Genomic DNA, 25,000 nt, shown 5'->3' with positions numbered 1-25,000 from the left:
ATTCACTCACACAATCACACACTACGGACAATTTTCCAGACACACAAGGTGGAGGCGGGAATCTAACCCCCAACCCTGGAGGTGTGAGGAGAACGTGCTAACCCCTAAGCCACCGTGCCCCCCTTTTTCAAAGCTATCAATCCCAAATATTAGTAAATCACATTGATTTACATCATGCGAAATTGAGCTTTGATAGATTTCATTGTTGATTTACTTTCCAGATGTTTCTTGTTCGTAAGTGATAGTTAAATTTGGAACTTTGTCTAACTAATAACTAATATTTAGAGTCATTTATGATTTGGCACAAATATCTGGGTTACATTTTTATTTGAGGTTATTTTGGCTAAAGTGTGAATTAGCATCTCACCAAAAATGTAACCAAAGCTAAAATATTATATGTAAAATAATATTTAAATATAATTTGACAGAAATTGTAAAAATAAAAAATAACGTTTTTTTTAGGATGTAGATAGGATTGCTTCATAGTGTGTGCAAATGTTATGACACCTGATAAATAACAATTAAAATGATTCCTTAACTAACCCTGAAATTTACCTACCTTATAAGGACATGAGTTACAGTACAAGGACAGGTTTTAAGTTGTCTGTGGAAACCTACTAACAGATGAACATTAAGAGTGAGTGTGAATATTGAGAATGAGTGTGTTACAGATGTTAGCAGCCTACACACCTTTTTACACTTTCCTTATGTTTCACCTTAGGGCATTGAGTAAAGCAGCATTTGATGAGCTTAAAGTTGAATTTGAATCCAGCTTGTCAGATAGATAGAGATGTACACAGGTACTAAAACCATTAAGAGCTTTTAAAGCTAATAAAAGTCAGGTTAAATCAATTCAAAACGAAAGAGACAATGTGAAGACACTTGTGTATGTAAGATGTTGCTTGTTTCTGGCTGCAGTGTTTAGAGCAAGCTATAGACTCTAAGTCTGTGAATTACATTTAGATACTGCGGTGGGGAAAAAGCTTTAGAAAAGCAAAAGCTGTTTAGAATATTGTACTGTGAGGCATGGCCTAACTCACGCTGTGGTTTTTAAAGGCAAACAGTTACATTTGGCTTTTTTTTTAAGTGGAAAGTGCTATGTCATTTCAAAGCTATTTCAGAGGAAAAGGGTGGGAAGTGCAAGAAAGATATGTACTGCAGAGGTACAGTTATTTAAAACATTTATGATTCATGCGGAGATTAATATAGTCATTTGTCGACCTCGAGTAAGAGTAAGAAAAGACCCATAAAGTGCATCGTTTAGCTGTGTATCCCGAAAGGTAAACTCAGTTTTTCTCAGTATGCCTGCAGTTATGTCCTTCCTCTTTTGAATCTTCAGGCAATTAATCCTCAACCTCTATGCCATCTTCGATGACCTGTCTGATACCTTTGATGCCAGATCCTCTTGACACTGATTGTACTGACCTGGCTCTCTGTGAATTGATCCTACTGCTTACCGCAGACAAGTTCTCTTTTATTTCCTCTCAGCTGCACTATATGGGAATTCCTCAGGGGTCAATTCTTGGTTCACTCTAGTTCTTATTTTGTTGTAAATCACTGGTCTCAGTGATTAGGTCTCATGACCTCTCCACTGATGACACACTACCTCCTCCTCCCACACTGCTCAGAGATTGTCGATTGGCATGTAGACATCAATTCGTGGATGAAGAATACCTTTCCCAACTCTAACTCAGTTTCAGTAACCATTAACTGTCATATAGTCTTTGGTTTGACTTCCTGATGATATTGTATTGACATGTACAGTACTGCCATTGTTGGGGTTTGATTCTTGGCTGATTGGAATTTCAAAATTGTCCAGTATGTTGGCACCCCATCCAGGGAGTCCCCGGGATTCTGACCCTGTGTAGGATATCTTGCTTCTCTTTTTCCATCTTGAGGCATCCAGAGATTGTACCAGCTCCAGTTGTGTTCTGTGTCATGAAGATTTTGAACCTTCATTGAGATGAGGCCAACCCTGTGAGGATCCTGAGGCATCTCAAGATGTACCAGCTCTAGTTGGACTCTGCTTTATGAAGTATTCGGACATTCTAAAAGGAGATTCCAATTTTATGTGGTCTTTAAGGACAACAACAACCAATCAATACACAATTGTCAGACTGTATCACCAGTGTCACCCAAATAAGGTCTGATTCCTCTCAAGGTTTCTTCCTCTTCCATCTAAAGGAGTTTTTTTGTGTCACAGTCGCCTCAGTCACCTCAGGCTGGCTCATTGGGGATAAATACAAACAAGTTTAAATATGTCTAATATTATTTTTTCTATAATGTTAATCTTCAGATAATATAAATTTTATGTTCTGAAAAGCTGCTTTGAGACAATGTCCATTGTTAAATGCGCTATACAATTAAATTTGTATTATACAATTAAATTTGTATTATACAATTAAATTTGTATTATTAGAATTGAATTGATATCCTGCAGCTCTCTTTTTGCTGGTTTTTATTTGCCATACCGCAGGAGCAATTCCCAATCAGGGTTAGAACCTCTTAATGTTTTTTCACATGTCCCCTCTACTGAGGTCACTCTATCGGTTTGCTGATGCAGCAAGAATTGAATTCAAAGGTTTTCTCTTTGCATTTCAGGCATTGCAAGGTCTCTGCACCACATTATATATGCACCCATGGTTCAGAACTACAACTGCATGCCAAAGTATGTTGTGAAATTCTGAATCTTCTTTCAGAGGTCTATACTGTACCATGGGAGTTACTCAAAGGCCAGTACTTGGTCCCCTCCTGTTTTCCATTTATACTAAAACACCAGGCTTATTGATGAGGCCTTATGACTTCTCTTATCATCAAATGAAAGATATTATCTTTTCAATGTTTTGGACTGTTAGTAGTGAAGTGAGCCTCTGCCTCCACATAACCCTGAATCTCTCTTTCGTATTCTAAAGACATTCCTCTTCAGAAAGTGTCTAGAATAACTCCTTACTTTCTCTGAGACTTACTTTGCATTAAATGGCTTTTGTCTTGGTTTTGTTTTGGAATCCATTGAATGTGCTGTCTTGTGTGTACATACAGTACCACCTAGACCACCAGAGCACTTGGACAATCTTGCATTATTTCTCATTATGAATCAGCTGTTACATAATGTAATGGCAACTGTGGCACATCACCACCCACCCACTACCCACTGACCAACAACATCATTATGTGTATCCATTTGAGAGCGCAATGAAGTACGGAGTATAAACAGGTGGCATTTAAAACATGCACGTGCTTGCAGATGGCAGTTTTACAGAGTCACATTTTAGCGAACCTCACATTTGGGTTCCTTTTTGTGGCAGTAATTTTCTGGTTGGTTACTTTTGGTGCCTGGTGATTCAAACCTGAAATCTTTTATAGATTTTGGCTTCACATGTTTTAAACACTGACTTTTTTTTTTTAATGCTTTTCCCCTCAAGATTGCAGTTACCAATATTTTTTTATCAGATCAAATTTTTCACCAGTATGCTATATGGATTAGTTTTCCTTCTTGCACACCTTTAAAAGTCAACTCTGCCGTATTGACTGGCTTTAAACAAACATGATTATTCATTCATTCATTCATTTTCTACCGCTTATCCGAACTATCTCGGGTCACGGGGAGCCTGTGCCAATCTCAGGCGTCTTAGGGCATCAAGGCAGGATACACCCTGGACGGAGTGCCAACCCATCACAGGGCACACACACATACTCTCATTCACTCATGCAATCACACACTATGGACAATTTTCCAGAGATGCCAATCAACCTACCATGGGGGAGGAAACCAGAGTACCCGGAGGAAACCCCCGAGGCACGGGGAGAACATGCAAACTCCACACACACAAGGTGGAGGCGGGAATCGAACCCCCAACCCTGGAGGTGGTTAATGATTATTCATTCATTCATTCATTCATCTTCTACCGCTTATCCGAACTACCTCGGGTCACGGGGAGCCTGTGCCTATCTCAGGCGTCATCGGGCATCAAGGCAGGATACACCCTGGACGGAGTGCCAACCCATCGCAGTTAATGATTATTCATTAAGTGGAAATAAACTCTATGGTGAAGTAGCACTACACTACCGTAAATGAGTCCTCCCTTCTGTTTTTGGGGGTGTGGCAAGATTCTTAAAATAAAGACCGAAGAAAAACCTACCGAATATTATAAACCCGCAAAATGTTGTTTGTGAAAGTTTTTGAATAATTTCTTAATGACACGGACAATTGTGTTCATTTTGTTTTTCATACATAACATTCTTTTTGGCTGCATTAATGTAAAAGTCTGGAAGGCGATACTTTTAATGTTATCCTCAACTGAAGTGTGAAATCAAAATGAAATGATTTCCTCAGGAAACACCCAGACCTTCACAATTTATTTTGCGAAATTCATTCATTCATTCATTTTCTACCCCTTATCCGAACTACCTCGGGTCACGGGGAGCCTGTGCCTATCTCAGGGGTCATCGAGCATCAAGGCAGGATACACCCAGGATTTTTTAGCACATAGCATATTATTTATATATAAATAGTGAAATAAATGTATGTAAACCAGCCCAGCTTGCTTTAAATCCCTGACTTACAGTGTTTCAGGTGTAGCTACCGAGACACGAAACAGTGGATGAATTTTTGATGAATGTGAGCATGTGCAGTGGCGAGAGTTTAAGCAATAGCTTGATTCATTGGTGGGATTTTTCTGCTAGACGGAGGGAGAAACAGAGGTGAGAAGACGTAGATAGGCAATAGGGAGACAGGATGGATGCTCTGGAGAGGTTGAGTTTTATTGCTTGTGAGATTCAATCCCATATATGAGATTCTGATTTTATTAAATTTTAAAAATTGCTCTGCCAGGCTGCCACAGAAGGGGGGGAGGTGGAGAGTAGAGAAACAAAAAAAAAGATGACTGATGTTTCTTAAAGCCAGACTGGAAACAATGTGCCATGTCTTTAAATGACTGTTATATATTGTGATATTTAACACATACAATATTGTTGTCATGGAAAAAAGTGTTCCTGATGTAAAATATACTGCATTTGAGAAACAGCTTTCCTGTGAGTCGTTATTTTAGGTGAATTTGAAGGATATATCTCTGACACATTGTTAATATTCATCTTCGAAATATTACAAAATACACATAAACCTGGAATTTGAAATGCAAAGATGTCATAGTGTTGTACAAATTATAATAGGAGACCCTGCAGTTGAATCTAAAGAAGCTCTGTGAGGTGTATATACTGTACAGTAAACCCTTTTTCCCAGTAAATTGTCAAAATGTAAATGGACTCATTGGAAATTTTCTACCCTCCTAAAGAGATTAATTATTTTATAGCCGCAGGTCCTCCTCGTTTTAGACATTTTTACCCCCGGTTGGGGTAACCGTACACAGAATCTTATGGGTTAAAAATGCTTAAAACTTTATAGTCTTAGGAAGAAGCACTGGGCATCTATTTTCTATAAATGTATTGCCCCAAGTAGGCTGGGAAAAAATAAAAATTCTTATAAAATGCTGCAAATTCTTAAACACTGATTGTCTACTTTTATGTGAGCCATTAATCACCACTGTGGAATGTGACATGACAAAGAAATCTGCCATTTTTTTGGCCTCTGGTAAAATAGTGCTTGGTGTGATTCATGTATTATATTCAGGAAATTACAGGCATACGATGGCTCTTATCAAGGTAGCTGTTATTCCCTTCTACATTCAGTAATATAAAGTCTGAGCTTAGTGTGTTTCTTTTCTGCTGGAGTTTTGTCAAGACTCTGCCCGGACTTTGGCCATGTGCCTTTTTGTTTATGTTTGGTGTTGACGTGTCTGCCCCGCCCTTGTCTTTTCCTCCCCGCCACTGCACACCTGTCCATCATGTCTGTTAATTATTTGTACTATTTAATTGAGCCACGTTGCCTTGTGCAGCGCGGAATCCCGTTGTCTTTATGTCTGGTTTCGTCTTTGTCCTGTTTCGTGTTTCTTTTTTAGTTAATAAATCCTGTTTTTGTTTAGCTGTCCTGTGTTTGGGTCCGTTTTTACCCCTGCGCCCGTGACAGTTTTACATTTATTCCTTTAAAATGTGGCATGTAATCAGGTCTTCATGTGTTGTAATGAGCAGGATTATAGCAAAACCATACTGTACAGAAGGACACACTTTGAGAGTGAGTCACTCTTTTTAAAAAAGTCAAAACGGTATTTTTTTTATTGGTGTGAAAACCTCCATTCTGAGATGGATGTTCTTTGAAATGGATGGATTTTTGACTTTGATGTTCAGCCTGGTGAATGGAGACTGGGTGCTTAAAAGGTCAAGCAATGCATCTATTCAGACTAAATGGTCCTGGCACAAAAGTCTGAATTCTTCCAACCCTCATTCAAAAACTGGGAAAAATGTGACATTATGACACCCCATCCTCGTCTTGATAGTAATTTGTGTCAGCAGGAAATGGACTTGTTCTTGTTGTAATGGCTTCCTGTGAGCTGATGTTTCCCGTGAAGCTTTCACTCAACGTCCTTTCAAGTTGTCACAAAATCTCCTGAAAACCGCCTGTGACGTTTCCACCAAGGGAGGAGCCGTTCCATTCCGCCATTGCACTCCAGAGCATCTGATATTTTTGTGTAATGAATTCAAACTGTGGGAGATTTTCCGCCGTTCAGACAGGATTAAATGGCTAATGTTTTTTTTTTCTCACAATGAGTCCCTGGAGGCAGAGGAAGATCCGGGCTGAAATGGTGGTGTGTTATTTTGTGTCGCTCCCTGGTTCTCAGCATCACTTCACAGCACTCTTCACCTTCTATCTTAAATTAACACTGCTCTCTGCCTTACAAATAAAACAAGAGCCATGTCTCTGTAGGAGTCTTTTTTAAGGTCCTGCTCTGATGGTCTAATGGCATTCATGCTCATCATTACAAGGAACCAAACACAGAAAATAAAACAGGAAAGCTATCCCCGGGTACCAGGCTCAAATTGCCAATTTCTTGCTCTCAAATTACTTCCATCTCCTCCATGCTTGCTCATTCACTTGCTTGTTCCTGGGCACCCATCACTGCTCTCATCTTCCACATCTCTCTATCTGATAGTCTTTTACTCCCAGAAGGATGCTAGATTAAGGGCTTGCAGTGCTTCATGACAAATCTCCGTTTTCCTGGCCTGAACTTCAGATTGGCCAAAGTCAGATACCTAAAAACTAGAAAGCATTCAGTTTTTTGTCTAGGAGGTACGTGAGACAAATTCTAGAAAAAGGCCTTACCTGAGATTTTAGGGAATGAACTCCATTTCATGAATTATTCCAGTTTTCATGAACAAGTATAATCTAGAGATGACAACACTATAGATTATACTATATGACAGCCTTTGGGGTATTTCTGTGGTATGCAAATTTTATTTGTGAGGAGAATTTATCTGCCAGTCTCTAAAAAGGTGGTGAAGTATGAAGTATGAAGAAGAAAATGTATCTAAAAACTTTCCCAAAACTCCAGCATTTTGAAGCCACTTACCTATAGCATTTTATGAGACTTCTAGGGGCTTTTTACACCTGGTCACTTCATGTGTTTTCTGTGATCAGACAGCTATCCGATGGTAAAAAGACCAGGTCTAAATGCCCTCCGAAACGTTTTTGAGACGGATATAAATCCGACGGTACAAACCACTTCAGGAGGTGGTCTGGGACGCATTTCAGATGAAACTGGACAGGTGTAAATGAATGTGGTTGTTCAAGCCACATACGTCAGCGCTATACTCCTCCCAAACGGAAGTACGTCACTCGCAGGTGATCTTTCACCCAGGTGTCTCGTCGGGTCTTAAACGAACGCAGCGAACAGTAAATGCTGTTTTTTGTAGCATAACCGTCGTAACAAGTTTTTTCATCTTCTTTTTGATTGCATTCTGAAAACCGCATACACCAAAGCGTGTTCCGTTTCAATTACCACGGAAATGAGGTCAAATATATTTGCATTTTGGGCGGGAGTAGAAAGATCGGATCGATATCCGATTCGCCGAGACGCATTTATGTGGCCTAATGTAAACGGAACAGTTTTAACAAATCAGATAGCTACCGGATCAGAGAAAACAACATGAAGTGACCAGGTGTAAAAAGGCCCCATGCCCCTTTTCCCCTGAGGCAGTTTGAGTGCTGGTTCGGAGCCTAATTTAGAACCAGTTCTTTCTTTTTCGACAGCCAAAGCACCGGCTCTGAACCAAGAAAAGTGGTTCTTAAGTAGCACCAAAACGTTGCTGGTCTAGACTTAAGAACCGCTTGTGTCAGGGGCTGTGGGCGGGGCTGTGGGCGGAGCTACTGTTAGCGCATTTGATAATGTACCTTAAGTATACTAATGTTTAATACACTTTTACTTTACCGCAATATGATACATTATCAGCACACATGATAGTAAGTAGCTACATGCTAAGGCTAACTTTTTTCTGTGTTAATAATAAAATAACGTTATGTACTTTCTCGATAACAACCTCCGTTTATACAGATTACATGGAGCTGCACGTACACGTTGGATTCGCCGCGTTTGGGTGTTAATGTAGGTTCGCAAAGCCATGAGCATCAACAGTAAAGTAACATCCGCCGTTGTTGATGTTGTGTTTGTGTTTCCCGCTGCTGCGCTAACGTTGCTGTGTAACGTGACACGTATACAGTGACGTCAGACTCGGCTCTGTGATGCTCTCTAGCCGGTGGAAAGGCAAACCGGTTCTTAGAAGGTTCGCCAGTGGAACCAACTTTGAACCAGCACCAGTGCTAGCTCTGAACCAGCACCCGGTTCTTTTTGGTGGAAAAGGGCTACTAGAGTACTAGTAAAGTCTGTTCACATGGTGGCCACCCTGGCAACACTCCTACAAAGGTATTTTTTAATTGTACAAGACCAGGCTATCTACTTAAATAGGGAATGACCTATAAACCAGTACTACTGTATATCAACATCATGACCTTTTAAAGATGGATTCAAAATATCACTGAAAATTGCCATAAATGATCCGTGAACTTTATCTCAAATAACATTTTAAAAAAATGGATTTGTTCTGACTACTGTTCATGCAAGCATCCACACTCCACCAATCACCAAGAATTTCTGCTAACCAGCAATGAAGTTTGCACTTTTTAGTGAAGGGTGGGACTTATGTAACACCTCTTCCATAATGACCACTGCCCCGTTAACATTTACACACATTCTGTATCTTTTTTTCCATCTCTGGTTTAATCTAGTGCTCTGAAATCTAAAAGCGTAAAGTCTGGTCCTCCAAGCTGTATACAGAACACATTCAATTTGAGGTAGCATTCAAAGGTAGCATAATCACATGGTGTTTTAATCTTATTGGCAATTTGTGTTGGTGGAAATGGACTCATTCTGGGCTGATGTGATGACTATTGGAGTGAAGAAACTTAGTTGAAGCAGCGCTCTGAACCAGGTGATTTAGTAAAGACATTTAGCTGCATCAGTTTTTTGTTCAATTTTTGTTCAGCGAGTTGTATAGAGTGTGCTGTGGTTTTGTAGAAGGACTCCATGAAGAAAATGATATGCATCCAGCAAAGAGATTCGGTCCTTCTGGTCTTGGTCTTTGGTCCAGGTTCTGCAAGCTGTCGATGGTATTGTTTTTCTGTTGTTGTTGTTTTTTGTTGGAGATTTTCCCAATGGCCAGTTGGCCAAGATAAACACTGGGCCATGTAACAGAGAACGGTCAGTACATCCCAGTTTGGCAATTATTCCCAGACTCCCCCACAAACACCTACAAACCAAATCACTGTAATAGAGTGTTTACTTTTATACTCGTTTTCCTGGTTCTTTCAGACTGGTTTTTCTGTCTCATTATTATGGTACATTTGGAGAATGATTGTTCAAAAGAATATTGGTGTGTGTTGGGAAAAAATTAACTATGCTGATGGTGATGAAGAACGTTGTGTGTGTGGAAAGGGGATGCACTTATTTCCAGGGATTTCAGAACAGCGTAACAGATATTGCGTCATCGGGTAGGCGTGGCCTATTTGATAATCTAACCCTAATCGTAGTTTTTTTGTTTTCGAAAACAGCTTAACTGTAAGACAATAAAGCATAACAGATATAAAATATGAAATCTACCTGTATGACTGTTTTGTCCTTCATTATCCATCGTAGGTTTGCTCTTTATTTTTTTTAAAGAGGGCGTTTTTCCAAGACCTCCAGAAACACGCCCACTTTACGTCATGGTAACGTAACCACTGGAATTTAGTGAATGCCGTGTGGAAAGTGTGTGTGCTATACTGTATGGTTGTATCTGATGAAGTGTAGTAGTGCTAATTAATTAAATGTTGCTGTTTGTTGGGCAACCATGTTAAAGTTTTGGTTTGTTTTGAAGAAAATGATGTGGAACTTTGGTGTTTTGCTGATGTTTGGGAATATGGTACACTGGTATATGGAACTTTCTTGATCATTATTTCATTTATTGGAGATTATTGGCATGTCTTTGTGGCAAATTGTATGCCTTTGATGGAGAGAGTTGGTGTTTGATGGTGAATTGTTGGTGTATGTTTGGAAAACAATTGGTATTGTTGATGTTTTTGTTGCTGGATGCTCATATTTGATGGCGAAATTTAACTTGGTGTGTAATATTGATGAAGTGTTTGTTCTTGTTTGATGGATAATGTGGCATTTTTGTAGGTGAATGTTGTTATTTGTTGTTTCAGATTGGCTAATTGAATGGTTAGATTGCGAGTTTTGTTGTCTCTTCATATATCGTCGCTGTCGGGCGGAAACCTCGTATGTCCAAATTTGGTCAATTTCATATTTTTTCACATATCGATGCTATTGGTCAGTCCCCACGTGGGTCTGTTATTTTTACAAGTTATTAACCAATCTAAAGTCTTGAAAATAGCTTGAGCGCAAATCTCATAACTCCATTGGACACTTCAACTGTCCACCTCTTCCTCACTCCGTGTGAGAGCTTCGCGGCATATTTCTCCTCAAGAAGAGTCGCAACGAATCAACACGTCTTCTGAGGTAAATGTCTTCAAAACACTGGGCTCAAAGAAAAAAAAATCTTGACCCCCACTAGTTCTGGTGCTCGTCTGAGGACAGGAATTTAGCGCAAGACAATCCACTGCAACGCAGACTAAACCCTGTGCACTGCAGATAAGGTACGGCATTTTTTTCATTTCCTGAAAATTAGCGGTTTTGGAGATACGAGGATTCCGCCCGACAGCGACGATATAAAGGGTGTTTATGGTTTTATCGTCGGAGGACCATCGATAGATAACGTCAGGTCAGGATTGACTTCATTGAAATTGATTTCAGCCATTAGTGCCTTATTGCAACTCGAGGCAACAATTCACACCAGCCCGACATCGATCTCTCACTTGACGTCTTCACGTAGTAACTTGCAATTTGTCTGATTGTTTCCCAGAGATACCATCATGGCTCTTAACCGCTTATCTGCCTGTGAAGGAATTTGCGAATTAAGACGTGTGACAGTCTTTCAGTCCCCTGTTAAGAGCTTAGACTGGTGTTCGCTCAATGAGATCCCATGCTAACGTTTTGGATAGAAAAAAAAACCCAAAATGTCGCTCTCACCCTGATCTAGCCATTTTAAGAGCCCTCTGGGTGGCTATTTTCTCTCAGCCGTATGAATTTTTCATGCACTTTTTAAAGCAGAGCTGTGTGTCCGACACTCATGGGGACTCTCAATGTGAGGGATGTGGTGCTACTAATGATCAGTTTGAGAGTCTCCCAGACTAAGATCAGCCTGGTGGAGGTGGAAAAGACATGTATTCTCTTGCTCTCTTTTTGTCTCTCCCATACTCCCTCTTTTTCTAACACTCAATCTGTCTTACAGTTTCTCACCAAGTATGTATTTCTTTTTCTGGATCTCGGCCATATGCCTGTACCGTAGGCTAAGCATACGTTATTAATTAAATAAAGATACAGGAATCATGAGTTGTTTCAGTTTACTAGCAGCCCTTGAGATAAGATAAGCTTAATGATAAGCTTAAGAAAAATCTTAAGTGTTTTACTGGTAATACAAACTCTTGGTAACTGTGTAGCTGCTGGGCAAAGGGGCAGAGAGATCAGAAGTTAATGAAGTTCTTTACTACAGCGTAGATGATTCAGAGTTTGGATTTTACCCACTGTCTTTTATGTCAACTTGGATAGAATCATCCTCCAAACCAGCAAATGTAATGGCACTAATGGTGAGTTAATGTTTAATGTAAGTTACCAAACACTGAAATTATCCGAAAAAAATGTTTAAATTGGGTTTCTCCGTAGTTTTATGGCTTTATCCTTACTAAGCTTACCCTTTTTTTTTGCCTCAAGGAAAGCGGTGCCTTCAGTACAACCACTAATCTTAGGTTTACTCGGTACTCTCAACACTCAGGTTTAAACCATGAATGCTGCTTTGCTCACAGTTTTAAACCTACAGGGGGAAATAAATAAGGTTTGGTACATACACAAGCACAGACATTCTCTGTAAATCCCATCCCTATGACAGCTACACACACTGTTCAATTCCAAACCTGTTCCAAAGCTCATCTGCTTGCCAAAGCTTACCATCTACCCAACACATTATGTTGCAAGCCAGAACACTCGCTTCTGAAGAAGATCTGGTTCATTTTGCTAATAAATGCATCCAAGAACCACTTACATTCACAGGAAGAACCTGCTTGACTGTCAAAGCCGATAACCAACCGTAAACCTTTTCCTGGAGGTTTTTTTTTGTGTGTGTGCTCGAAAAACACTTAGAAAAATGTCACACAAAAGTGTCAAGATCCAATCAGATTCTAAAGGTTGTGGCAAGAAAAGTGTACAAAAGCTATTGAATGCTTCTGTGGTTTTAACCTCTGAATCTAAGAACAAAACACAACCCTGTCGTCACACAACGCAACGCCTTCGTCTAAACATGCACCCAAATGAGAAACGCTAACAATTCCATAGGTCTTCCAGCGGTTATTGACAAACTAAAACATTTGTGATAAAATTTTTTTTTGAGAATTGAGTCCATTGAGATAGTTCTGGGGTTCAACGTACAGTAGTGTTGGATTTACTATTCTGTATGTAGTAAAAAAAAAAAATTCGTCAGACTTGTATAACACGCTATGATACATCCTGACCACAGACTACTGTAGCAAAGGAAACACAAGGTCAGTCGGATTTGTCTTCAAGCCTCGGTCCTGCACGTGATTAAGGCACGTGCCAAAACATAATTACTGACTCATCAGGAAAGGATGCAGACGTACAGATAGAGTGACAGAGATACTATTTGCAGTATCACAAGTTTACAGCATTTATACGGTCCGACTCACAGAAGCGCCGCGTAGGAGAAGAACATATGGAAGAAAATGTCAATTTAGCCAAAACCTAAAATCTCTTAGGGGAACTAATTAATTAACTAACTACTACTATAATAATAACTGCTTTTATAGTTATAACAGTATGATATAAGCATTAGTTATGCAGGCTTTCATGGGTTTAATTAAACAACAGAATGCTTGCTCAGTAACTGTGGTGAGATTTGTATTAACATTAATTACAGTTTATTAAGCCTCACTGCTCTTTAGTATGTGAATATGGATCAATTCTATAATCCCTACATTTATTGGTGCGTTCGTTCTATCGGTGGCTCAAACAGTTGAGAAATTGGCTCTGGATTATTGATCAGGATCGGTGCCACCATGCTGCCTCTGCTGGCACCTGAGCAAGGTCCTTACGTCTTTCTGCTCCACCAGCCCATGTGCTCTGACCCCCAATTTCCTTCGATATGTGAAGAAAATGATTTCCTTGTGTAATGTATGTGTGACATATAACAGCTTCTTCTATAGACTTGTATACCGGAAGCACATCATCATGACAAATAATCAGTGATACAGTGAAGTTTTCAGTGTCAGTAGGTTTTCTGATTTTGACCTTTAATGATAAACAGTAAAAATCGTTGAATAAACAACACGGTGAAGACAAGGTATAAAGAAATCAACATGAAATCAGACGCAAACTGTGGAACCACAACATTGGGTCAGAAACTGGCATGAACTGAGCAAATACTTTGGGTGAATTGCCCTGTTGATGGCTTGGTAACTGGGAACTGGAAGGAGTGTAGTCCAGGGGCGGCCATGTTTGTCGGCTGTGGCGTATACTGGAGAGTGGAGTGCGGGTAAGGTGAGGGTTAAAAATATGATGTTTATTAGATTATAATCAATCCTATATTTCTATGCAAGTATCAATTCAATCCAAGTGTTAACTGTTTAAACAGTTTCTATTTTTGAAATATTATTTCCTGTCTAAACTGACTAAAGCATGTAAAAGTGCTTAAAAAAGAATTCGCAAAAAAGTCTCCGGAATTTGAAACGCAGCAATAAAGCCGCTGTTGTGTTTGAGCATGGAATCACGTCAGTCCTCGGAGGATGTGGAGGATCGGGGGTAATAAATCACGCCTCTGTTAATGAGCTGCTGTATCATCACTTGCACACGTAGGCACCTCTGGTGCCTACGTGTGATCACACATAAATATATATCACACATAAATATATATATATATATATATATATAGAGAGAGAGAGAGAGAGAGAGAGAGAGAGAGAGAGAGAGAGAGAGAGAAAGAGAGAGAGAAAGAAAGAGAGGGAGAAAGAGACAGAGAGAGAGAGAAAGAGAGCGAGAGAGAAAGAGAAAGAAAAAAGAAAGAGAGAGGGAGAAAAGAGAGAGAGAAAGAAAGAGAGAGAGAAAGAAAGAGGGAGAAAGAGAGAGAGAGAGAGAGAGAGAGAGAGAGAAAGAAAGAAAGAAAGAAAGAGAGAGAGAGAAAGAAAGAGGGAGAAAGAGAGAGAGAAAGAGCGAGAAAGAAAGAAAGAAAGAAAGAGGGAGAAAGAGAGCGGAAGAGAGAGAGAGAAAGAGAGAGGGAGAAAGAGAGAAAGAAAGAGAGTGAAAGAAAGAGGGAGAAAGAGAGTGGGAGAAAGAGAGAGAGAGAAAGAGAGAGAGAGAGAGAGAGAGAGAGAGAGAGAGAGAGAGAGAGAGAGAGAGAAAGAAAGAGAGAGGGAGAAAGAGAGAGAGAGATGTTGCATGTATATAAATAGTTAACACAGATAAATGAACTCACACCACTTCCTACTGTACAGGAAGTCTCAGCTTTAAACAATATTTCATGCAAACCGTTTTCTGATTCAAACTAAACTACAAGCCTGAAAGCCGCACGCATTAACAGATTTATCATCCATTATTTTCCTACTTTTTTCTTACTTAACACTCGTGAGACCCTAAGCGTTACGCCGAGTGTGTGGGAAAGTGCAGTCAACGTATTGGATTGGTCACTCCATGCCATCTCAGTGTCACGGCTTGAATGAACTGAAGGAGGGATTGTTGTCTGTGTGAAAGTCTTCGCCTGTGGATTTGCAGAAAACTCTTGTTTGGACAGCTTCCTTTAACAGTAATTGCTTGTATCTACAGCTGCAAACAGTCCAGCGGCAGCTACAGTAGGAAAACAGTTCATCTGAACAGTTGGGAAATCCAGTACAAGTGGCACGAGTAAAAATGAGGACGCTGTACTTTTACTTTTTGGTCTCTTCTTGTAGACGTGTTTTGTGGAAGTTCCACAACATTAAAGGTGGGATGCACGATGTTTGAAAGCCAATGTTGACATTTGAAATCACCAAAACAAACATGCCTCTAACCCAAATGGGTCCCGCCCCTGTATCGATAGCTCCGCCCACACATACATACGTAACCCAGGCAACTAATGGAAAGAAATGTGTCTTTATCATAGCTGAAGGGAAGAACAATACGATTGCAGATAAACAAACAAGCAAAAATGACACACAAGCATAATCATGTAAAGGACAAAGACATATATTAGTTCTGTGTAACAAAGCAAAACCAACGTTACTCACCTATCGAGAAGGAAAAAAGCGCCTCGGCGTCTTAAGTAAAGTTGGTCACATATTCACAGATTGGAGTTTCCCGAGTCAATAACTCCTGAGCTAAACACTGTTACTACACAAAACACGGTTGTAGCTGCGTCTCTACATTACTACGATATAAAAGAGGTGTTATTTGTGTAGTAACAGCGTTTAGCTCAGGAGTTATTGACTCAGGAAACTCCAATCTGTGAATATGTGCCAACTTCCTGCTCCTTCAGTTCTCTCCAGCGCTGGAAAGCTGATCCTATATTAACACGTCCTACTTCTTACCTTATCGTAAGTCTTTCTTCGCTTTCTTTCTTTGTTTTTATCCTCCATGTCAATGTTAAAACCGCTTTCTGCTAATGTCACACATGCGCACTGAACACTCTCTCCGCCCATATTGACAAGACACGCCCCTTTCTGCTCATTGGCTACATGCTAGTTTTGTTTTTGTTTTGTTTTTCGGTCCGACTCAGTTTTCTGAAGCGTTTCTCAAACAACGGAGACCCCACCTTTAACTGTAAATCTATATGGGTAAAAACGACATAATTCAGTCAGAGGAGTTGGGAATTCCAGTAGGAGCGCATACAGGACTGTTTTGTTTTTTTTGTGTCTAAAAATCATACATGCATTTTTTATTTATTTATTTATTTATTTATTTATTTATTTTTATCTCCGTAATGACGCTTTCTTTCTTCTGTATTGTCTGCATTCATCACTTATTTCACACCCTGTCTGCTTGGATAACGGACCATCTTTGAGTTATGTCTTTGCTTTCTTCTTCTTTTTTTTTAAATGGTTTTCGGGGAGTTTTTCCTCTCCATGGCAGCTCGAGGCTGAGGCGCTTGGCCACTGGTAAACGGGAGATAACAGGAACAGCTACCAAGGCTTTGTGATATCAGAAAATAACGGAAGGAAGAAATAAAATAAAATAAAATAAAAAAAAAAACAGGATGCAGTTATCTTGTTTCTAAGAAGTAAAAAGAAAAATATCTAAACTATGACTGACTAGTAATGATGATGATGATGATGATGATGATGATGATGATGAAGAAAACAGTTGATGATGTGGTTATTTGCCTGCGGTTGATATCTCGCTCCTCTCGTTCACGCTGCTTTTAATTAAAACTGGTCTGCGCACCGCAGCCGATAAACCGCCCTTCATGAATCTGCATCGTTCGGTTGAAAAGATTAGCAGAAGGTGATAATGTAAGGTGAAGCTCTACTGTATGTTTAAGCTTCCGTCAAGGTTACAGCCTGGGATTGGTTCCACCGATTTAAGTAAGATTAGATTTTTGCAAGATAAAAAGGGAAATCAAAGCCGGGCAAACTTTTTTTTTTCCTGGGAGTGAAAATATTGGATGTAATTTACTCAATAAGTAAAGCTTATATTCAGATATACTCGATATTTTTTTTTTTTATTTAAAAAAATATTTAATTTTATTTTTTCCGTACACGGCGTGCCGAGTGCGAGTCGTTCCTGCAGGCTGTTGGGTCGTTTCCAGCCCAGGAAACTGAACTGAAGATTAATTTGTGTAAATGTACCCGGCTGGTGTTGTATCATGCTTTGGAAACAACGCAAAAAAAAACTCCTGCTTTCGTCTAATTGGCTTTTCTTGAGTATTCAATCTCAACCCGATCGAGTATTAATGAGAAGAACAGTTTTTAAGGATGGACCAGTTTCCTGAGAGTGATGAGGACAGTGACACAGCTGCAGGGATCTCCTTCATGCCTTTCTCTCTCTCTCTCTCTCTCTCTCTCTCTCTCACACGCACCCTATGGCGCAATATCCGCTTATTAGCCCCTTCGTTGTGCTCTTTTTCCCCACTTTACTCCTTCCTGATCTTCATCTATCTTCACAGCTGCTTGCAATCAGAGCTGGCTCCAACCTCCATCCATTCACACTGTCTCGCTGTTGTGTTTCAGTTCATATTAAACAAATAACTGCCTCGATCGTGTGTCTATAACGGTCCAAAAATCTTTTTGAGAGGTTATAAGGGCAGACCAGGGTGAAGGAGATGATTGCTGAAATTTTAACCATGATCACATGAAGTGACCAAGAACCATGATGACAAGAAGAAGAAGGAGAACAAGAGGATGAAGAAGATTTTGTCACAGTGAAATTTTTCTCAGCTTAGAAAGTTGGGGTCGGATGTGATTCAGCACTATTCAAGAATTCAAGCAAATCGTTAAGGGCCTTGCTTAGGGGCCCAACACTGGCAGCTTGGCCCTGGTGCTGGTGCTTGAATCCTCAACCTTCTGATCAACAACCCAGAGCCTCTCCATTTGAGCCCTCACCAGTGCTGTGACTGGGGCATGTGGTAGCCTAGTGGTTAAGGTGTTGGGCTACCAATCGGAAGGTTGTGAGTTCGATCCCAGGTCCACCAAGCTGCCACTGTTGGGCCCCTGAGCAAGGCCCTTAACCCTCATTTGCTCAGCTGTATAACAAAAATGAGATAATGTCGCTCTGGATAAGGGCGTCTGCCAAATGATGTAAATGACTGATGATGTTTTACACTCCGTTATCCTCCCGTCCTCATATGACCCTCAAAGGAACGACAGAAATCCGTCAACTAATAAAATGTATTTTGTAACAGAAAATTAGCAGAGAAACTACAACCACAACCCAGTTAAAGAAATAAATTGCTTTCGTTTTATTCAGCTGACATTTAACTTTAAATAGCTCACCTTTAACTTGTTTAAAATGTTATATATTCCTATAAAGCTGCTTTGCGACAATGTACTGTGTTAAAAGCGCTATACAAATAAAACCGGGTTCATGTCTTCTGCTTTTGTTTTCTTTACCGTGTTGCCGCTCTGGTCGTGTCCCGTCGACGCCGTCGTGCACGGTCGTATTCGTCTGATCGTGTTAAGTTTGTTGTGTAGTCTGATCGTGTATTCAAGTCTTATCCTGCATTTATGTTTCGTAATGTTCCGAAACATGTATCTTACTTTATTTTTATATTCCGTGATCGTGCCCAGAGTCCTCGGGAATAAGGTACGGGTTCGACACGACCGTGCGTACCGATAAGAGGTGCTGAAATTTGATGGATGGATGCAGAAGGAGTTCTTTTTCCAAAGCGTCTTAGATAACGACGTGGCTGTGAGAAGATTTTTTACAGGCTGCTTTCTAAAAAAAACATACGGTCTATAAGCAGTGATTCATCAGCGCATCAGACTTAAGAGTATTCTCTTACTGAGAGTAAAATAAACACACACACACTTTCAGTAATGCCATTCATTGGCCTTTCATTTTGCTGTGAAACCATTTACACCACTATGAGTGTGTGTGTGTGTGTGTGTGTGTGTGTGTGTGGGACATTTTCTCATTTTGCACTGCCTTCCTGAGAGCAGTTCTGGTCATGAAGGTGCACTATACAATAAATCCCTTATTTGTTTGATTTATGATCAAGGCGGACGAACGATGTTCTTTCTTCCAGCTCTGAACTTCCTCTCACTCACTCATTTTCTATCGCTTATCTAGGCGTCATCGGGCATCAAGGCAGGATACACCCTGGACAGAGTGCCAACCCATCACAGGGCACACACACACACTCTCATTCACTCACGCAATCACACACTACGGACAATTTTCCAGAGATGCCAATCAACCTACCATGCATGTCTTTGGACCGCGGGAGGAAACCGGAGTACCCGGAGGAAACCCCCGAGGCACGGGGAGAACATGCAAACTCCACACACAAGGCAGAGGCGGGAATCGAACCCACAACCCTGGCGGTGTGAGGCGAACGTGCTCACCATTAAGCAACCGTGCTCCCCTCTGAACTTCCTGTTCCTGTTTATACAGTTTAAATGTTAAACTTGGGGGGGGTTAAACTCTCGCTCTCTCTCTGTCTGTTTTTTTTTTTTTTTACACCAATGTGAAAAAATCTTCAAAGTAAATATCAACACTCGTTTCTGCTCTCGGAGACGCCCCGAGTTCTGGTTCATAATCAGCTAAAATTTGAAGGCGTTTTTTTTTTCAACCACTGAAATTCTGTGCGGTGTTTTAGACAGAGGGAAAACGTGTTAATCAGGCGTTAATAAGAATGAAGTCCATATTTAGGCTTTTGTCTGATTTAGAGACAGCTGCAGCGTCTTCACGGCGATCCGATGGAGTTCTGCTCGGCAGAGATAAAGTGGACACGAATATCAAACATTTATTTCTGATGTTTTTTTCCCCCTTTAAATCCCTTTATGTTACTGAGGACACCTGAGGGGAAGAACGTTGGCTGACTTTCTAACGTTGGCGTTACTGAGTGAATTCCAACTAAACCTGAAACCTGTGTAATGCAACACACTCACTGGGTTTTTTTTCCCGCTCAGACAGAGACGTCTGTCACCTCTTTATCATGACAAAGAAGTGAGTCAGCACCAAGAGCCCAGTCTCCACAATCACGTGCATTATTCTGTGTAACCAGCCTTTTTTCTGCCACAATTGGGAACGATTGAATATAAGTAACATGAACAAGTGTTCAACTCTCTCTCTCTCTCTCTCTCTCTCTCTCTCTCTCTCTCTCTCTCTCTCTCTCTCTCACTCTCTCTCACACACTCTCTCTCTCTCTCTCTCTCTCTCTCTCTCTCTCTCTCTCTCTCTCTCTCTCTCTCTCTCTCTCTCTGTCTCTCTGTCTCTCTCTCTCTCTCTCTCTCTGTCTCTCTCTCTCTCTCTCTCTCACTAACTCACTCCCTCTCTCTCTCTCACTCTCTCTCTCTCTCTCTCCCTCTCTCCCACTAACTCACTCCCTCTCTCTCTCTCACTCTCTCTCTCTCTCCCTCTCTCCCTCTCTGTCTCTCTCTCTCTCTCTCCCTCTCTGTCTCTCTCCCTCCCTCTCTCTCTCTCTCTCTCTCTCTCTCTCTCCCTCTCTCTCTCTCTCTCTCTCTCTCTCTCTCTCTCTCTCTCTCTCTCTCTCTCTCTCTCTCTCTCCCCTGAAGGCTTGTTTTAGAACAATAGTATCCAGTCAGTTCACACATCCAGTTCCCGTACAGTTGAGGAATTGTGGGAGGATTGAGTTGTAGAAAGATGAATCATGAAGGACAAGACTGGACCTAGTTTCTTCGGAACTGAAGTGATTTTCAGGAATTTTCTCCAACACATGCTGATAGAAATCGAGCCACGCTTTAAATCACGTCTTTGGTCTGATGCCAGTGCTGCTCTGGACCTGTTTGCTCATCACTGGCTGGCTAAATGAACATTTACACAACCATGCTTTACTTACGTAATGCCATTGATGCTGTAAATCACATGCTCAGGCCTTCGGACCCTTCAGTTCAGCAGCCATGCGGTCTGAGGGGACGGTGCGAGCTCAGAGCTCTAACATTTTACATCAACTTGTCTGTCTGTCTGTCTGTCTGTCTGTCTGTGGAATTTGGTACTACTTCACTGTGAAAAGAAAAACTAAAAATAGATAGATTTTATCGATAGATAGATAGATAGATAGATAGATAGATAGATAGATAGATAGATAGATAGATAGATAGACGGATGGACAAGTATATGGACAGACAGATAGATAGGTAGATAGATAGATAGATAGATAGATAGATAGATAGATAGATAGATAGATAGATTGATAGACGGATGGACAAATATATGGACAGACAGACAGACAGACAGACAGACAGATAGATAGATAGATAGATAGATAGATAGATAGATAGATAGATACTTTCCTCTTAAGTAGAGCTGCTGAAGTCTGCGGCGTTCAGGAGAGACGCTCATGAGTTTGAAGCCCAGTGATGTAAAAAATAATAAAAAAATAAAAGCTTTGAAATAAATATATAAAATAAATATTTGTATGCTTAGGAGTTCTGCTTAGAAGCTAGCAGTTTTTTTTTTCTTTTTTTTTTCTTTTTTTTTTGTTTTAAAGGAGTCTGTACTTTACTTCCTTATTGCTTAGTTAAAGAATAGAACCTCACCAGATACGGTTACTACGGTTACCCGTCTATTACAGACGCTCTACAGACCAGACATCGTCGCTCCTTCAGCATGTAGATACTTCATCGTGTCTGTAGACAGTTCCATCAGCAGAAAAGCACATACAAGTGGATCATTCAAAGGGTTTTAGGGATTAAACTTGACAAAAGACGACCAAATCCTAATAAATCCTGCATGCCGGTGTCTCAGAGAGAACCATGGTTCAGGGTGCTAGTCTGGTTATTAAGTCTTAATTTCATAATACAGACCTTGCAATGCATTGTGGATGAATTTAGGGATTATCGCATTAGTGCATAGGAAATGGTGTGTGTGTGTGTGTGTGTGTGTGTGATCGTTGTATTCATCAGTGGCTATATTTGCTTCATTAATCACAAGCCGTGTATCTGCAGTTGCAGAATTATGGATAATGATATCACCATTTGGCTGCTTGTGTCATCAGACGTTCTGGGAAAATGATTAAATCCTTTGATTTTTCTGAAGTCGTCTCTCATCTATTCAGCGCTAATTTGTCTGGAGTGATCTTTTGTTATGTGCTCGGTAATGCTGAGATCACTACCAAGCTCTGGAACAGCGTTTAGGTTTAAATCCAAACACTATATCCAGATGTTGGTGCGTCATCGTATCTTCACTTGATCGTGGTGAATTTTCCAGAATGTTTACCTCAATACTAGCTTGATTCTTCAGGCTTGGCAGTTAGCAACGTTGGCGCTCGTTGAAGCTTCGTGAAATCTCCAAAAGTTTTTCTTACTGAATGCTGTCTGAATTTGTTAAAGGTAGGGTCTCAGATATTTGAGAAATGCTTCAGAAAACTGAGTCGGGCCACCAAACAAAACAAAATACAAAACAAACGTGTAGCCAATGAGCAGAAAGGGGCTTGTCTTGTCAATATGGGCGGAGAGAGTGTTCAGTGCGCATGTGTGACGTTAGCAGAAAGCGGTTTTAACATTGACATGGTGGATAAAAACAAAGAAAGAAGGCGAAGAAAGGCTTACGATAAGGTAAGAAGTAGGACGTGTTAATATAGGATCAGCTTTCCAGCGCTGGAGAGAACTGAAGGAGCAGGAAGTTGGCACATATTCACATATTGGAGTTTCCCGTGTCAATAACTCCTGAGCTAAACGCTGTTACTACACAAATAACACCTCTTTTCTATCGTAGTAATGTAGAGACGCAGCTACAACCGCGTTTTGTGTAGTAACAGCGTTTAGCGTTTCTGCTAATGTCACACATGCGCACTGAACACTCTCTCCCCCCATATTGACAAGACACGCCCCTTACTGCTCATTGGCTACACGTTTGTTTTGATTTCAGTTTTGTTTGGTCGCCCAACGCGGTTTTCTGAAGCATTCTACAGTGATGTGTTTAACGAACCGTATTACAACACTTTATTAACGGTTGTTGTTGACTAGCTTTAGTTCCACTTGTCCTCTTCATGGATTTTAACCATTATTGCTTTGTTTATTTTTGTGTAGATGATGAAATTCGCCTGGGACAACTACAGACGTTATGCATGGGGCCAGAACGAGCTCAGGCCGCTCACCAAAAACGGCCACATCGGCAACATGTTCGGTGAGTAGCATGTTTTTTTTTTTTTAAATGTAGTTATTTGTCATTAGCGTTATTAACCGTTCATGGTGAACGTTCATGAGAACATACGAAGCAAGCCATTACATCTTCTCGAACCGCTTTTACTATAACGTTCCATTCTCCATGCAAAGGCCGTGACAATATTCTCGGTGGATCTGGGTCGTTCATAGACGAACTTAGCTCGCTATTTCTTTTTCTGAGTCATCCAAACAAGAGCTGTGAGTCACAATACGGAGAGCTTCAAAAGCAGCTTCTGCACTTTTCTACGGATTAACGTCACTCTTTCGAGAAAAATGGTTTGTTCCACCTGACAGTTTTAGTAACTGCGATTTACTGAACTCACTTAGCCGAGTGACACAGAGTGACATTTAACCGATACTGGAACACGCTAATATGCCTCTTCTCCGTTTTTTGACAATCCTGCTTATTTGGGATTACCGGATAGATGAGCATACAATTTATGATTTGTATGGATTTCATTCCAGAAGCTTTGCTGCAGAGATCTGGGTCACTGTGACATCTCTCAAGGAAACTGGACTTTCCTAAAATAGCATTTCCATTCATTCAAGGTGATTCGTTAAGACTGTCGAGTGATGGAGCGATGGAAACTCCAACGGACAAAGCAGAAGCTATCGTTATGTTCACGTAGAAAATAAAGAGTGCTAGGAAACAAGGAGGTCAGGGAAAGTAGGCTATTCAATAGTAATTACGTGCAGCAATTAAGTGCAGCGTGAAGAAGAAACGAGGAAGTTAAACAGATCACAAGAACAAAGAAAGTGGGATTTATTATTCATTAAATGACAGATTTTATACTTAAACTCGGAATGCAGTGCATCCTCTGCAAATGATTCTATACGCAGCCGCAAGACTGGCTTTCAACCTGCCTAAGTTCTCCCACACCACCCCACTGCTGCGTTCTCTCCACTGGCTTCCGGGAGCTGAACGCATCAAATTCAAAACACAGATGTTTGCCTTCAAAGCCAAAAAAACAGCTTATCTCAAATCCCTTATCACTCTGGTCTACCAGCACTGCTTGACTGGTCCCACTATCTCTCAGGGTAAGAGGTGGGTATACATCAAGACTCTTCTCTGTTCTGGTACCGAGGTGGTGGAATGAACTTTCCGTATACCAGTGAGGCTTCAGTGGCTTAAACCCCTCATGTACTGTTAAAAGCTCCTGGCCTTTTGAAGACTGAAAACATTTTACACCACAAATAATGTACAAGACTTATCAGGACAAGAAACCTGTCTGTTCACCAGACGTTCATTCCGCTATACACTTATAACTAGGGATGTGGTAGCTCAGTGGTTAAGGTGTTGGACTACTGATCGGAAGGTCATGGGTTCGTACCCCGGGACCAAGCTGCCAATGCTGGGCCCCTGAGCAAGGCCCTTAACCCTCAATTGCTCAGTTGTAAGTCACACCGGATAAGGGTGTCTGCTAAATGCCGTAAATGTAAACATGCGTGTCGAGATGTTAAAGAGAACAAAACAGTACCTATTCCGGTCAGCAGGTGGCACTGTTGTTAGTATACAGCTAGTTTAAAGTTGTCATTCATTGAAAGAGTTGATGAAGTAATAATAATAATGCAACTGTTGGTGAGTCACAGTCTCAGGGGGCTAAAGCCCTCATCCCTTCCAACGCTAGAAACGCCCCTGCC

The 25,000-nt window shown here is 40.7% G+C and overlaps 1 protein-coding gene across 1 annotated transcript in view; it reads left to right on the top strand.

Annotated features, from left to right (window-relative positions):
* LOC132839957 (mannosyl-oligosaccharide 1,2-alpha-mannosidase IA) overlaps positions 1-25,000 on the top strand; it is a 214,548-nt gene that overhangs the window by 80,413 nt on the left and 109,135 nt on the right. The window contains exon 2 of the mRNA XM_060861180.1: positions 23,225-23,321. Within this exon, the coding sequence (XP_060717163.1) occupies positions 23,225-23,321 (97 nt within the window). The remainder of the gene's footprint in view (positions 1-23,224; positions 23,322-25,000) is intronic.

The sequence above is a fragment of the Tachysurus vachellii genome, chromosome 25 (genome assembly GCF_030014155.1).
Source record: "Tachysurus vachellii isolate PV-2020 chromosome 25, HZAU_Pvac_v1, whole genome shotgun sequence".
Lineage (NCBI taxonomy): Eukaryota > Metazoa > Chordata > Actinopteri > Siluriformes > Bagridae > Tachysurus > Tachysurus vachellii.
This window is presented reverse-complemented; position numbering and strand designations above follow the sequence as displayed.